Here is a 15996-nt window from a genome sequence, read left to right on the forward strand (position 1 = left end):
CTGACGTTCTATCCACTGAGCCAAACCGGTTTCGGCGGGATTCATAATTATTGAAGAAATAACCAAATGAGCAAATTCATGAATGAGCGGGTGAACCCTTTCCCCAAACCGCTGCCTGATATTTTTTTATATCATAACCTGCCATGGTGGAGGGGCATTTGCAGCGGGGCCTGTCCGTGTCTGATTTTTCCGGACGGTGCCGTTGCCATGGCGTCCGCGTGGAAACAAACGGGACACGGAAACCCCTCTCCTGCAGCGTGGGCGTTTCTCAATCGGGAGCAGGACTTTCCGTGCCCGGACCTCAGGGTTTCTGAGGCTTTGATGGGTGGGAGCGGAGATAAAACAGAACGTCTCAAGCTGCCAACTATGTGGCTCTGGGGTGGCCGCCGCGCGGGTTCCGGACGGGATCTGCTGGCCGTTCAGGCCGACGTCATTGTCCTCGGGTGAGCCCCAGATGTTGGCAAACCAATCCAGGAGCAAATAAGTCCGGCGGGGACGGTGAGGGTTCTGTTTACAGAGAAAGAAAAGCGTTACCGAAGCCTTGTAAGTTGGCAGTTGGAACGAGCGAGTATTTTAAATCGGAGGTGTGTTTCTGCACACCTATCCGCCTCCTCCTTCCTGCCACGCTGGTCCCCCCCGCCCCCTGCTGGGAGGGCCGTGGTGGCTTTTGGAGCACACTGACCACCGCTGGCTGCCTCTCACTCGAGGCACAACCTCAACTCCACTTCCAGCTGGCTGGTGGGGAGACCCACCCCCAGATTCTGCCGGGGCCCCAGCTCTCCCTGGATGCTGCTTTTTGTCTCTGAAATTGGCTCCCGTGGCAAATCTATGACCCTTTTGTGCCCCAACCCTGACCCCCTTTGTCCCTCCGTTTCCCGTTCCTTCTAACCGGGGGTGGCTGTCCCTGCATCTCCGCAAGCCAACTCGTCTGCTCGGAGCTCTGACTTGTCTGGCCTTCGCTGGCCCAGGAGGGTGGCTCTGCAGAGACAGGCCATGATCTATGGTGGGCTGGGAGGAAGGCTGGCTTCCTCTGGGCTGAAGTTATAATGTGCTGCTGAGGTTTTCTATCTGTAACCCATTCATGCATTCTTTCACAGTCATTTAAAAAGATATATACATTCTTATTGATTTCAGAGAGGAAGGGAGAGAGAGAAACATCAATGATGAGAGAATCATTGATTGGCTGCCTCCTACACACCCCCTACTGCGGATTCTTATTGATTTCAGAGAGGAAGGGAGAGAGAGAAACATCAATGATGAGAGAATCATTGATTGGCTGCCTCCTGCACACCCCCTACTGGGGATTGAGCCTGCAACCTGGGCATGTGCCCTTGACAGGAATTGAACCCAGGACCCTTCAGTTTGCAGGCTGACGCTCTATCCACTGAGCTAAACCAGCTAGGGCTACCGTCACGCTTTGATGTCCTGTTATGTGCAGGGCCTGGGGCTTGGGGTTGGGAGACAGAGACAAATAACCTGCAGGCTCTGCCCGTGGGAGCTTGCGGCCTGGAGGGGCAGGTGGCCAGCAAAGTGGACGTTGATGGGCAGAGTAACAGATGGCACTGGGCACTGCGCAGGGCGCTGAGGAGCTCAGGGGAGGGTCCCTGATACCCCCGGGGGTCGACTGCCTCTCAGGGGGTCGCTCCATCCACAGTATCCTCGAGAATCGCTGACAAGAATCACGCTGGGGTGGGGGTGGGGGGCGGAGAGAAAGGTGCCATCCTTCCCCTCACGTACTTTGGCCAGAGCGTGAGGGGCTGGGAGAGGCTGAAATGCCCGGAGTCTCAGCCACGAGGAAAGCAAACCAAAGGGCGGGCGGTGAGAAGAGAGGAGCACGCATGCTGTGATGGCTCCTCGGGCTGGAGTGGCCGACCTGAATTCCCAGGACAACCCCCTGAGGAGAGAATAACTAGCTCCGTCTGTGGATGAGGCTCACTGAGCTCAGTCCCTTGTCCAAGGTCACACAGATGGTGAGGGCAGAGCCGAACCCTCCCCTCGCTGTGTGGTCCCTCTCCTGACGCAGAACTTCTCTTCCTCCACATTCTTGTCGGTCCCCACACATGCTTCCCCCTTCCCACTCGGCCCAGAGCAGACCCTGACCCGTGGGTAGCAGACCCTCCTGGTGGCATGCGAGCGGGCAACGCAGGCCTCTGAGGGGAGAGGGAGGGGTGCAGATTCCTGTTTAGTTCCAGGGCAGCATCGCTGGCACTGAAGCCAGAGCAGTTTGCATGGAATGTGTTTCGAGGATGTTCTGCGGTCTCGTGTGTTTCAGGGCTGGGTGTCCGCCGCAGTGGGGCAGTGGGGTGAGATGGGAAGAGTTTGCTTTGGCACCAGACCCCCCTGGGGTTCAATGCTGGGTTAAACAGGAAGGACCAATTCCAAGATTAGGGAATAAATATGGAAAGAAACATAGCTGAGATATTCTTCATGTATAACTAGAGGCCCAGTGCACGTATTTGTGCACTGGTGGGATCCCTCAGCCTGGCTTGCAGGGATCGGGCCAAAACTGGCTCCTCAACATCCCCCAAGGGATCCCGGTTTGTGAGAGGGTGCAGGCCAAGCTGAGGAACCCAAAGGGTGCATGGTCAGGGCTGGGGAAAGGCTGTGGGAGGGCTCCAGGGCATGTCTGGCCCATCTTGCCCAGTCCCAATCAGCCAGACCCCAGCAGCAAGCTAACCTACCGGTTGGAGCTCTGCCCCCTGGTGGTCAGTGTGTGTCATAGTGACTGGTTGAACAGTTGAATGGTTGGAGGGACAATTAGCATAATATGCTTTTATATAGAAATATTTTTTAATTTAATTCCTTTGGATGACATTTCTTGGTAAAATTATGTGGGTTTCAGGTATACAATTCTAAAACACCTCCTCTATATTGTATTGTGTCTTCACCACCCCACGATGAGGTATTTTTTTAAAGCAGCAGATGCCTCCCCTCTCCCAGATTCTTCATAAAGGAGGGAAACGGGGGCACCCAGCAGTTGCACAGGATACCCTCTCTTTCATGGATGCCCCAACTGAGTTCTGCTGCCACTTTGGGGAACTTTCCTCCAACCCCCTTCAGCTGACTGAGAAAATTATCTCCTCGCCTACTCCAGGCTCCTAGTGACAAAAACTCAGCTCAGACTAGGTTATGTGGGGGAAAGGGTCCCGTGGGGACACTGAAGTGGCCCACAGAGCAGAGGAGAGCTGACAAATGGTAAGACGGGGACCAGGGCAGGAACGTGGCAGGTCCTGTGTGCTGAGCCCAGACGCAGCCAGGCCTCTGCACTGAGTCATTAAACTGGCTGATAACACAGAGCTCTCTCAAGGTCAACTCCTGTCCGCCATCTCCCCGCAGCACAGGATCGTTACCCCAGCTTGAAGGTTTTACTTCTCGTCCTCAGTTCCACTCCCTACAGCCTCAGAGCCCCCTGCCCGTGACCTGTTCCCGCTGACAGGCTCTGCCTCTGTTTCAGAATCCCGGCGAAGGGCCATCTTTGAATACCACCGTGTGGAGCTGGACCCCAGCAAGGTCACCAGCACGTCGGCCGTGGAGTTCACCCCATTGCCAAGTGAGCAGGGCGGCTCCTACTGACAGGGGAAGGCGGTCTAGGACAGCTGTGGCCGAGAAAGGTCTTGGAGTCCACCAGACGGAGTGCCACTCCCAGGCCCCCCACCGACCCCTGGGTGGGGATGGCCACCGAGCAACTCGGGGCCTCCATTTCTCACTTGTCACCTGGGCCTACACCACCTCCCTCCCAGAGCATCGGTCAGGGTCAGGGTCAGGGTCTGAACCGCAGTAGGGCGAGCTGAGGACACAGGTGGCAGCTCTGGCACAACCTGGCACTTCCCGGGCCTGGGGTGTGGTCTATGCTTGACAGACGATAGCTACTGTTGTTCACACATCATTGAAACCCAGGAGAGAGGCACCTTTCAGAATGTAGATGGAACCTCAGGAAAAACAATCCAGGGACGGAATGATCCGCCAGGGAGAGAAGGGTGGACATGCATTATGGGTCAATGTATTATCGGTGTGTTTTCCTCCGAAGAGTCCACAGGCAGAGGCCATAGGAGTTCACCAGCAGCTCTCCAAGAACCGTGGGCCCTGGCCCTTTCCCCTCTCTGCACCCTACGCACATACAGGTGAAAGCAGGTCATGGTCAAGGCCCCCGTTGCTGCAGTTTACTGGAAGAATCAGGGTGCGATGCTGGTCAGAGCAGCTGGGAGGCTGAGGGAGAGGACAGCATTCCTGTCCTTGGATTTTTAAAGAGGGTTTTAACTTCTCTTCTGTCTCTCAGTGCCTCCCAGCTTCGGAAGCCAAGGCCTTTTCCCTGCCCTCAGGGGCATTCCTTGCCTGCCCCCCCCCCCCCCCCCCTCTTCCCTGGAGATCCTGAGAGCAGAGAGTGGAGGAAGAAGGAGAAGAGGCTCTCGGATGCTAGGTCTCACGTCCTCCCCTGGAAACGAGGAAGGACCCAGACACCATGGGGTCACAGGGCGAGAACACGGTGCAGGCCTCAATCCTCCGCATCAGCCTCCCTCTGGGCCTGAGAACCGGTGCTTTCTCAAGAGCCGCTGGGAGCAAATCTCAGACCTAGGGCTTGAGTAACACTTCGTGATGAGTGAGGACATCCAAGGACAGGGCTCGCTGCCCGGCGGGCGGAAGAAACGAGCCGTCCTGGGACTGAGTTTCTGGGACGCTGTTTGTGCGTGTGAGCCGCTCCCCACCCTCCATGGAGGCGGTGAGCACTGACGCACGCAGGACTTCCAAAATGCAGATGAGAATCAAGGTCAGTGGGTCCTAGCACCTACGAGGCACCAGGGTTTGTTTTCGGTTTCACCAGGGCCATTAGGGGCAGAGTCACCGGGAATGGCCAGGACATGCGCAGTTCAGTAAGGACTCGGCACTCAGGAAAGTTGCACTTTTGTGGGGGCTGTAGGGGGGCTGGTGCTGAGGGGCTGCTGCTTCTGTCTTGCAGCCTGCCTGCAGCACCGGAGCTGCGACGCCTGCATGTCCTCGGACCTGACCTTCAACTGCAGCTGGTGCCACGTTCTCCAGAGGTGTGTGCCCGCAGGCAGTCTGCAGAGGAGGGGCAGAGGGTAGTGCGGCCCGGCTCCTTGCCTCAGGCCTCATGGCCACGGTGACGGGATTGCTGGCCAGTCCATGGAGGACATGGAGGACTTGGAGGGCCCAGAAATGAGCTTCTCCCTGCAGCTGGTGACCAGCTGAGGCGCCTGTGTGGCAGGGTCCCTCTGATGACATTGGGCTCCGGGAAACCCCAGCGACCACAGCTCCCTCCTCACGCCGGGAAGGGCTGGCTGGTCCTCGGGCAGGGCTCCTCAGAGAGGCCCTCAGCCCCCAGGGCCAGAATCCGAGGGCTGAGGCCTGGGGATCCCTGGGACAGGCCCCAGGCCCTGCATCAGCATCTCCGGGCGCCTCACGTGCACACACGCGTGCAACCTGCCGGCTCAGAGACGGGGTAACCCCAAAACCCATTGTTGTTGGGGTGAGAGCTCCGGGACCCCAGGAGGTCTTTCTCAGGCTGCAGGGGGTTTCCTGAAAACCGGGGGATGGAAATGCCAGGCGTCTGTGGGGCACCGGGCACACAGAGCTGTGTCTGCTCGGCTTTGGGACGAGAGGCGGGTTCAGGGATAAAGCTCTTAAGCCCCACAGAGGCTAAGCGCTCAGCTCATCTCCACGCCTGGTCCCGGAACCCTCTCCTCACAGACACGGCTCAGAAGCCGAGCCCTGTTCTCCCGTCCGAGATGAGTCAAAGGCAGAGGGGCGCCAGGCCTCTCCTGAGAGTGGGTGCCCGATGGACGCCGAGAGCCTCTAAGGCAATCTTGGAAATTGCAAATCCCAGAGTCCCCGAGTCCCCTGCAGCTGTGACGCGTCTGTCAGCGTCTCCTGGGCTCCTCTCCATGTCCTGGTGTGGACATAGAAGCCATCGGAGCTCACAGGACACAGGTCCGGCTGGGAGGAGAGAGCGCCCCTCCCATCCCCCTTCCCCTCGGCCTCCCAGGAGTCCTCCCACCGCTTGGATTCCAGTTTGTTTTCTCTGGGAGAGGGGCTGGGGCTCTGAGAAACGTGAGTGAGGAATGTGCCCTGGTTTTAACTCCTCAAACACCGAGCAGCATTTGGCCAAGTGTTCAGGGCCCTTCGCGTGAAAGGCACGGAGCCCCAGAGAGAACGTCCAGGTGGGTTCTGGGGCGATGGCCCAGAGGTGCTCGGAGGAGCCTGGAACCCCGGGGCTGGCTGCCGCCGTGTGACTCAGCACCCAGCGACCGCTGAGCCCTGAGAACTGCGAAGTGGGTCAGATGGAGGCAAACCTCTCACCGCAGCCCCAGGGAGCGCACGCCCGATCCCAGGTCTTCACGCTGGGGCCAGGGAGCAGGCCAGTCTCGTGGGGGCCGGTCAGGCTGGGGGAGGGCAGGCCTCGGGTGGACGCTGCCTTTGCAGCGGTTCTATCAGCTATGGGACGAGGCGCTTCTCAGAGAGCTCAAGGCTGACGTGGTTCTGGAACCGCCGTCCTCAGGTGCCCGAGGGCCTGGGCTCAGCCCCTGCCAGCTCTCCGGAGCCTCGGCTCCAACGAGGAGCTCTCTCCAGCCCCCAGAAGGTCAGAGGGCAGGGCTGGGCACTGGGGCCGGCCACCGTGGCCTCTCCCACCGACAGCTGCTTTCAATCACCACGTGGCTCTTGGCGCAGCCTCTCCCCTCCACCCGCTCGGCCCTCCGCAGGCTCCCAGGCCGTCCCTCCCTGCCCGGGGTCTGGAGCTCATTTAGACAATTTCACTGACCTTGGCGTTTTCCAGTGGCCACTCTGGAGTCTAAGGGCGACCTTAACTCCGGGGTTTGGCTCAGGAAATGAGCCTTCTGTGCCATTGCGGGGGGCCCAGGAGACGGTGCAGGAGCAGCATGAGGCTGAGGCGGCACCCGGCACTCAGAAGGCTCTCATTGAATGGCCACTGCTGATGCCCTTGGAATCTGAGTTGGTTGGTTCATGGCTGAGCATGTGATGCTCTTAGACCTGTGGTCGGCAAAGCGTGGCTCTCGAGCCACATGCGGCTCTTTGGCCCCCTTGCGTGTGGCTCTTCCACAAAATACCACAGCCTGGATGAGTCTATTTTGAAGAAGTGGCATTAGAAGAAGTTTAGGTTTGAAAAATGTGGCTCTCAAAAGAAATGTCCATCGTCGTACTGTTGATATTTGGGTCTGTGGACTAGTGTGTTTGCCGACCGCTGTCTTAGACCAATGATGCAGGCTCAGTCCTCGAAGGAATCATTGTGGCTGGAAAGAAATGTTAGTTCCCACCCTCCAACGGTGCCCCTAGTTCTCCGTCCCCCACAGCGAGGGCACAGAGGGCCCGAGGGAGAGGCGTGTGGGTAGCTCAGGGCAGGAGCACTGCCTCTGGTGCCCGGGGCCGGGCCCTGGGCCTCCCGGTTCCCGGGCAGATGCGTGCGCAGGCGGTGCTGGCGCAGAGAGCGAGCCGGCCAGTCCCGCCTTCGCCCGGGGGCGCGTGATGCTGTTTTCCCGGGCAGATGTCCCTGCGCCGGAGCCGGCTTGATGGATGCCCTGGCACCCAGGAGCCGGGTCGGAAACTTGAGCACGAGGCCGTGAGGAACATTCTCCGTTTATCCTCAGCCTCCACCCCTCCCCTGGCCAAGTGCTCAGCGCCCTGCAGCCCAGCGGGGCTGCGCAGTGTCCTCTCCGGAGCCCTGGGCGCCAGCTCTTCATCTCTGCCAGCCCGTGGCAGGGCCCTCCTGTCCGCCCTTAAACGTCACACTGGGGGTGGGGGGGTGGCTACACCTGCTGAGGCCCAGCTTCACCCAGCCTCTCCCTGCCAAGTGCAGGCCCTTCCACGCCAAAGAAGGGGTCCCGAGGAATGAGCAAGACTTCCCCAGAGGAGAACACGCGTGTGAATTCCCTGGATTCTTAGCCATTTCCTGGCGGCCCCCAAGTCAAGGGGACCTGAAAGGTCATTGGAGGTCATTGGGGTCCGTCCAGCCCCCTACACACTGGTCCGGCCGGGGAGGCCTTGGTCCTCTGGAGCTGGGTCAGAGGAAAGCGAGGGTCCCCAAATGCCTTCCCCTCCCCCTGGGAGAGGAATGGAGGGGCCGGGAGGGTCTGACTCCGGATCCCACAGCCGCCTGGCGCTGAGGGCCGCTGCCCAGTGGTCTTGGGGAGCTGGACCACCCGAGCCCTGGGAGAGCTGTTGCTGAATGCGGGGGGGGGGGGGGGGGGGGAGCTTCTTTTTCCCCACCCCCACCTCTGCCCTTTGGTTCCCCCTGCAGGTGCTCCAGTGGCTTTGACCGCTACCGCCAGGAGTGGCTGGCCTACGGCTGCGCCCAGGAGGTGAGAGGCGTCCCTGGGCCAGGCTGCGGGGAGCCGCAGGGCGGCCAGCAGGCCCTCGCCTGGCCGCTCTGCTCACGGGGTCTGGTTCTCGGTGAAATCGTGCCCTCCGCCTGGGACTCGGATCCTCTGGGAGGCTGTGCCCCTGGTGGCATTCGTGAAGCAACTGCGGCTCCAGCCTTCAGCTTTTGGGGGCGGCAATCATTCTGGGAGTGGGGAGGGCTAGCATCCCATACCTGTTCTTTCTCACGAGTGGAATTTCCCAGAATGCTCTGCACTCTGGTCCTGGGTGGGGAGCGTCCTGTTGTCACCCCTTATACTAACACGTGGGTCACCCATGTGTCCTTCCTCCTCCCTTCCCCTCTCCCTCTCCATCTCTTCTTGTAGTGCAAGCACACGCCTGCATGCTGCCCTCCGTTTGCTCTGGTTTACCCCTCACTGCTGCCCCACTGACCAGAATGGGAAACTGAGGCTCAGAGGCTCTAGTGACTTGGCCTGCATCTCACAGTTATGAGAGGGCAAAGGTGTTGGGCCCAGCATTTAAAACGTGCACCCCCAGACCCCAATGTCAATATTAGGAAGGCTGGGTGAGCAGTCTTTTTCTGGCCTTAAAAGAATCTTGTCCAGCGGCCTACTTCTACTGTTGGCCGTTGGTGAACGCACAGATTTGTTCTGTTTCTTTAAAGTTGGCATCTTGGCTCCTTCCTGGAGGAAGGATTCAAAGCAGTAGACAGGCTCATTGCTTCAGGTCTGGCCAGTGTGGTTCAGTGGCTGAACGCTGACCCATGAACCAGGAAGTCACAGTTTCGTTCCGGGTCAGGGCTCATGCCTGAGTTGTGGGCTCGATCCCCAGTAGGGCCGTGCAGGAGGCAGCTGATCAATGATTCTCTCTCATCGTTGATGTTTCCATCTCCCTCTCCCGCTTTCTTCCTCTCTGAAATCAATTAAAAGATATGTTTTTTAAAAAAAGATCAGCTGCTTTCAGGATAAAGTGGAGAAAGCTTACAGGCATGCAGGGCTAGATCGCCATGCGTGGACCATGCCTGGAACCTTACATTTTCCGACCACCAAGAGATGAAGGCGCCCCCACCGTCCTCATTTGTGTGGCCCGCCCGCCAGCAAGGCCTCTGTCCAGGCGGCCCGGTCTCTCTTCCAGGCAGAGGGCAGGACGTGTGAGGACTTCCAGGACGAGGACCACGACTCCTCTTCCCCCACCAGCTCCTTCAGCCCTTGGGATGGCGACCACAGCACCACCACCTCCTCCCTCTCCCCGGACAGCCTCACCACGGAAGGTAACGTCGGGAGAGGAGGGAGAGACGCCCTGGGGAAGGGCCACTGCCCTGGGGTATCACCCTCTGACAGGGATTGTCTCGGGGAATCAGAGCGGCCCTGTCCTTCCACAGATGAGGGGCCTGAGGCTCAGAGACCCCCGTGGGGTCGCTTGCTGGTGAGAAGCAGAACCCAGTTTAGAATGAGGGGACTCCCCTCCGGGCTCTAACGCGGCGCTGGCCCACGGCAGGGCTGAGGGGAGGTGACTGTCCAGCCCAGGCCCGGTATTTTGTACAATATCTTGCCTCCTGCATGTGCCTCAACTGGAATCAAACTGTGACCTTCTGGCTCATAGGACGATGCTCAGTCACTGAGGCACGCCCGCTGGGTGGCAAATCTGATCCTGTGACACATTCACCCCCTCCTCAAACCCTTCCTCAGCTTCCCACTGCCCCTCAGGAGAACGTGAAAGGTCCTCAACGTGGTGCCAAGCAGCCATGCCTCACCCCAGCCTCCCTCTCCACACCCCTGCCCCATCCTCACCGCCCTCCCTCCGGCTGCACTGACCGCTCTTTATTTCTCCGCTGGCCGAGTTCCTGCTGACGCTGGGCCTTTGCCATGCTCTTCCCTCCGTCTGGAGCCCTTTCCTCAGCCTCCTCCTGTCTCCCTTGGTCTCGTGAGGCCCCCAGTCAGAGCTTCGTTAGGCTGGATCTTAATCGTCCCTCCCTCCATCCAACCTGCTAACCCCCTGAGGGCGGAGACCAAGTCTGTCCTCAGTGCCTACTCTCAGTCATTGAATGAATGAATGAATGAATGAACACGAGACTAGGAAAAGCCGGCTTGTTCACGGCACTGCTGGGTGACTTTGGGCAAGTCACCTCCCCTCTCTGTGCTTCCGTTTCCTTGCCTCTGAAATGGAGGGCTGGACTGACCATCCCTGAAGTGCCTTGAGTGACAAAGGCCGTGGTCATGATTCCACTAACCTTGCGCCCTCTCTCCTTGCTTTTGGAAGATGACACCAAGCTGAGTCCCCACGCGGGAGGCGATGGTGAGTACAGGGCTGCCTGCCCTCTTCTCCAGAGCCCAGCCCCTGGGACCCACCCCAGGGGCGGCTGCAGCCGGGCCTGGTCTCCGCTGACACTCTCAGTGGGGGGGCGGAGGGGGGCAACAGCAGCAGCAGCCTGCGTTTCCTAGGCCTCCTGCTGGGGGTGGGGCAGGGGCTCCTGGGCCCAGCCCCCTAGATTGAAGGAGCATGGATCTCCACTAGAATTCCCCTTCTTGGGAACCTCCTGTGGTTCTCTGCTCGTGAGTATCCACCCCCCTAAAACAAGAGAGAGGAGGAGACGGGCTGCACCAGGGCAGGTGGTGGTGTGCAGCCTGTGGCCTCACCGTGAGCAAAGAGCATCTTCTCTCACATCAGCTTCCCTTGGCCCCCACCTGGGCTGGCAGAGAGCACCTCAACGCTGTTCACCATGTTTATAGGGTGCCGGAAGGTGGGGCCCCCTCCCCCAGGATTACCTGGGAGGCCATGAGGTGAGGCGGCCCCACCTCTCCTGCTTTTGCCCAGAGCCGGCTCAGGCCTTTGCTGCCAACTCTGCAAAGGGGAGGTGGGAGTGCCCCTAACGGCAGGGCCTGGGAGGCCGGTCTGCAGGAGAGAAGAGGCGATGAATGCAGCGCCGTTTGATGGCGGCTCCCAGCAGGGGGGAGCTGTTCTGTGGGTTGCAGGTGTGAGTGCGTGTGTGTTGGTGGGTGTGGGCGTAGGGTGGAGGGGCACAGCTGAGCCACAGTCCCCTCTCTACACCCTGTGACCATCAGATCCCCAGGATCACTGCAGGCTGCCGGCCGGCTGCTGGCGGGGTGGGGGGTGTCTCCCGTCAGCTCCCCCACCTTTGGCAGACAGATGCTGTCGAGTGCCCAGGGGAATTTCTCTCCCGGGTTCCCTCTGCCCGCAGAGAAGAGGGCGTGGGAGGGCAATGCTGTGGGATGCATGGGACGGCCTTTTGAAAACCCCATCCCACCCACTAGCCGTGTAACTGAGATGAGCTATTCCTGCCGTTGGCATGCTCATCGTCTGTGTCCATTTCGAGATCTCCACATCCCTGCAGGGTGGCGGGAGAGGCCGGTAGCCAGGTGGTACCAGGAAGGTAGCTGGCCCAGGCTCTCTCCTTGGACAAATCCCTTCCCCTCTCTGTGTTTCCATGACCTCAGCCACACAGGAAGGGCGGGACTGTGAGTTCCCAGCTCCGCGTTTATGGAAATTCTCCGTCTCCTCCGTGGAATATATTCAGACGCTTGGGAGGCTCTCAGAGAGCGGCTGCTGGTTTATTGGCCTTCAGACGAGCTCGCTCGTGTCTTTCACTGCGCTCCTCCGAGGGGTTGGCCTTTTCCCCCTGGTCGCTGAGTACATGGGGAGGAATAAGGCACTGTCTCTGCCCTTAGGGAGTCACAGTCTGGGTCATGTAAAAATGGGGCCATTTTGCCACCCTCACACCTGGCGCTTATTGGGGTCCTCTGAGATACCAGCCAGGGTCCTCGGTACCTGACAAGCATTATTTCGTCACAATAACGCCAGCGGGTCATGATTATGACCCTTGTTCTGCATAAACGATCACTGAGACACAGAGAGGTTAAGTGATGTGCCCCAGGCCACACAGCTGGTGAGGGGCAGAGTCGGGGTTTGAGTCCAGGCAGCCAGATTCCAGCTCCCAAACCCTCCGCCTGTCACATATTTGGTGTGAATTCTCTAACAGTACTCACGTGGCCTGGGGACCAGCGAGAATTCTCTTGCTGGTCCTTATTCCATCGGCTTTTGGGCAACTTGGAGCTATTTTGAAAAAACCACCGGAACCGTGCCAAGGATGTGAATGCCCCCTCAGGGTTCCGCCCGCCCCAGCCCCGCCTCTGTGTGTGTGTTCGATGCGGAGACCGAAGGCGGTGCCAGCTTCCGTCTCCAGGGCTCTGTGGGCACCCGGGACACCAGGCCCCCCCCTCCCCTGCCCCCTGCGGCAGTGCTGCCCTCACGGTCTCTCCGCAGGCCTCCAGAACAACCTGGCCCCCAAGGCCAAGGGCCCCCCCGTGCACCTGGGCACCATCGTGGGCATCGTGCTGGCGGTCCTCGTGGTGGCGGCCATGGTCCTGGCGGGGGTGTACATCAGCGGCCACCCCACGTCCAACGCCGCACTCTTCTTCATCGAGGTCAGCCCCCTCCCCCCCTCGCTCTGCTTCTGCCTCTGGGTTCCCCTGGCCAGTCAGTACCTGCCCCTTCCCAGCTCATCCCTCCTCCGCCACCTGCCCAGCTCCTGCTCCCACCTGAGGAGCCTACACCGACTCCATCCAGGCCCGTCTCACCCTGGCTAGTGCCCTTCCAGCCCCTAAACCCCAGGGAACGCCTCTAGGCCTCCGGTCCGGTCTGCTTCTGCTCGCCCGCTGGTGACATGAGGCCCCGGGGAAGAGAAGTGAGGCCAGAAGCGCCAACATGGCCATGGAGCGCTGTGCAGTCCGTCCCTAGTGATCTGTGGTCCCCCGTGGCCAAACTCCAGGCCCCGTTTATCCAAAGCCACAATGGAGCAGAGGCCTCTGCCTCTTTGCTGTGAAGGTTCTGTTTGTTTTTTAATTATTATTATTTTTTGAGAGTAGGTTTACTGAAGCTGGGGACAGTGAAACAAGAAGGGCTTAGGATAGAGGAAACAACTGGAGTGCATGTAGGCAGGGCTGCTTGCCTCGCTGGAAAGTCAGAGAAAAGGAGGCCTGGAGGCCGGTGGGGATTCGCCCTGGACGCGCTGCCGCTGCCCAGTGCTCCCCCGGCTGCACGTCTCCCGGGGACGCTGGGAGTTTAGAGACGAATGCCAAAGAGGGAGCGCACACTGCTCTGCGGGCTTCTTAGATCAGACTCGACCAGCCGTGATCACAGAGAGCTTTCGAGGAGGAGGCTACAGTTTTGTGTGTCTCAGAGTTCGGACGAGCCAGTCCACAGTGCAGCCTCGGGGGGAGGCCCAGCCCTTTTCCTCCTGAGCCTCAGAGCTCAGCAGCTGCTGTCCCGGCCCCACACATGGCTTCCCGCTGGCTCTCCTCCTGGCACAGCGGTGGCACCTCTGTGACCGCCCTCTCCTTTTCAGGGTGCACAGATCCACTGACCTCCTCACCCAGAGGCCCAGGTGGTTCCCTCCTTTTTGTTAGACGCCCCCCTTTTCCTGTGCGTCCTAACCAGTCACCCGTAAGCCTCAGCCGACCTGGCATCCCCAGCCACAGGGGCGCTGCCGGGGCGGGTCTGAGACAGGCCCAAGAATCTGCATTCTCACAAGCTCCGCAGCTGACTGTGTTGGAGGACCTGTTCTCTCAGTGCCGCCAGCGCCTCCCAGGTCACCTCCTCTCTCCCCTGCTTCCTCACCGTCCACGGTCTCGGGGCTCCACTCCTCGCGTGGCTACAGCTTCCACCCCGAGTCCCGCAGCCCGCACACCCCGGCAGCCTTCCCAGCTGCGGAGGGAGGGCCTGACCTTCACCCAGCTCTCAGTAGGACCCCATTCCTCTCCGCGCCCCCCCTCCCCCGTGTCCTTGTAGAGTCCCGGTGCTCCCCGCTGTCCCTGGGGGGCGGTCCCCAGTGTGTGAGCGCCCCCCCCGCTGACCCCGGTCTGTTCCCTGCAGCGGAGACCGCACCGCTGGCCCGCCATGAGGTTCCGCAACCACCCCAACCACTCCACCTACACGGAGGTGGAGCCCTCGGGCCGCGAGAAGGAGGGCTTCGTGGAGGCGGAGCAGTGCTGAGGCCCGGTGCCTCCTCGCAGGGGCAGGAAGGCAGCGGAGAAGTGGCTTCTGGGGGCCTCCTCCGGACACAGCCCGGCCGGGACGAGGGGACAGCGGTGGCTTGCGGAGCCAGAGCGACAGTCTGGCCATCACACACCCACGTGGAAGCAGGCACAGAAAAGCAAGCGCCTCTGAGTTTTTAAGGAACAGTAACCCACTTCCATCCTCTTTTGATGCCAGGGATCCCCCTTTCTGGGGCTGTCAACGGTCAACTCTTCAGCTGCCCCCGAGGTCCCGTCCCACCTGGAGGTGACGAGGTGCCTGCTCCCGGCCCCCTGCCGCCCCTGCAGAGGACACAGGAGAACTGAGCTCTTGACCGGGGCCGCCGCCTTCCAGGGTCCATGGGCTCGAGAGCTGGTCCTCGCGGCTATGGACCCGGCGCGTCCCGCCCTGCTCCTGTGGCCCAGGGGCCTCTCCACCGTGAACACGGGCTCAGCAACTCTCGGCCCTTCGCCAAGCCGCCAGAGGGAGGAGAGCAGAGGAGAGGGGAGAAGGGGACTCCTGGGGAAATTGCATCTTTAGGCTTTGCTCCCTCAGCGCGCCCTTTCTGCTGGGAACCGTACTGCTGTGCGGGATGTGCGTGCAGCCCGTCTACGCCAGCTGTGGCCCAGGCCCCCGGGAGGGCTCTTGATTCCAGCGGCACGGGTGGTGTCCACTGTGTTCCCTGGCCTTCTCCTCTGTGGGTGCAGAGCTTTCCCGGTTCCTGTTCCTCCTCCTCCAGGCGGGGTTTGGTAGCCATGAAAGAGAAGCAGCTGGTCGGATGGAAACATACCCAGCAGGGAACTTCGGCTGGGGTCTGTTGAGCAACAAAGCCACCGGAACGGTTGGGACACAGGACACAGGACACTGACAGGGACTTTTCTACAGAAAATCGTGACCTGGAGAGTTACCTCCACCGCCTCAGCTCTGCTGAAAGTCTGGGGGGTCAGAGAGTTTGAGCTCCCTAACGTAAGCTGGTTTTAAGGGCATTCTGTTCCGGAGATGAGTTGAGGCTGTTTCTGAAGAGCATTTGAAACTAAAACCTATCGCCCTGGCCCCTGGGACTCCATCGGGGGAGTGCCATCCTGTGCATCAGAAGCTCGCCAGTTCAATTCGTGCCCAGGTGGCAGGTCCAATCCCTGGCTGGGGAGTGTGCGGGAGGCAATCGATCAATGTTTCCCTCTCACATTGATATTTCTCTCTCTCCCTCTCCCTCTCTCTCTAAAACTCAATAGAAAAATATGTTTAAAACACACACACACACAAATAAAATGAAAATCTATAGCTCACCCTCATCCAAAGTAAAAAATATTGGCAGTAAATAAATGGTGAACCACAGTCTCCACTTAGTCAAGCCCGTTCATGCACTGTCATTGGGGGCCCTGCAAAAGGAAAACCCGGTGCGGGTCATGAATCCACAAACAGCCAGACACATCCAAGCACTTGGCAGTGGTCCTCCCGTCATTCCGTGGTTTATCCTCGCCCAGGACGCTGATGACAATCGGAGTAGGAAGCGGGCTGGCCCTGAGATATACATTCCTTCCCTAGAGGCCCGGTGCATGAAATTCATGCACGGAGAGGAGGTCACTCAGCCCTGCCTGCACCCTCTCACGATCCGGGACC

At 59.8% G+C, this 15996-nt stretch overlaps 1 protein-coding gene across 2 annotated transcripts in view; it reads left to right on the forward strand.

Annotated features, from left to right (window-relative positions):
• PLXDC1 (plexin domain containing 1) overlaps positions 1 to 15711 on the forward strand; it is a 47472-nt gene extending 31761 nt beyond the window's left edge. The window contains exons 8-14 of one of the 2 annotated variants that reach the window (XM_036407934.2): positions 3455 to 3550; positions 4955 to 5036; positions 8267 to 8327; positions 9481 to 9616; positions 10606 to 10641; positions 12628 to 12788; positions 14236 to 15711. In XM_036407934.2, coding sequence (XP_036263827.1) covers positions 3455 to 3550; positions 4955 to 5036; positions 8267 to 8327; positions 9481 to 9616; positions 10606 to 10641; positions 12628 to 12788; positions 14236 to 14355 — 692 coding nt within the window. In that variant the 3' untranslated portion in view covers positions 14356 to 15711. The remainder of the gene's footprint in view (positions 1 to 3454; positions 3551 to 4954; positions 5037 to 8266; positions 8328 to 9480; positions 9617 to 10605; positions 10642 to 12627; positions 12789 to 14235) is intronic. The other variant, XM_036407935.2, reaches the window with a different exon arrangement.
• Positions 15712 to 15996: the final 285 nt, after the last annotated feature.

The sequence above is a fragment of the Pipistrellus kuhlii genome, unplaced genomic scaffold (assembly GCF_014108245.1).
Source record: "Pipistrellus kuhlii isolate mPipKuh1 unplaced genomic scaffold, mPipKuh1.p scaffold_m20_p_37, whole genome shotgun sequence".
NCBI lineage: Eukaryota > Metazoa > Chordata > Mammalia > Chiroptera > Vespertilionidae > Pipistrellus > Pipistrellus kuhlii.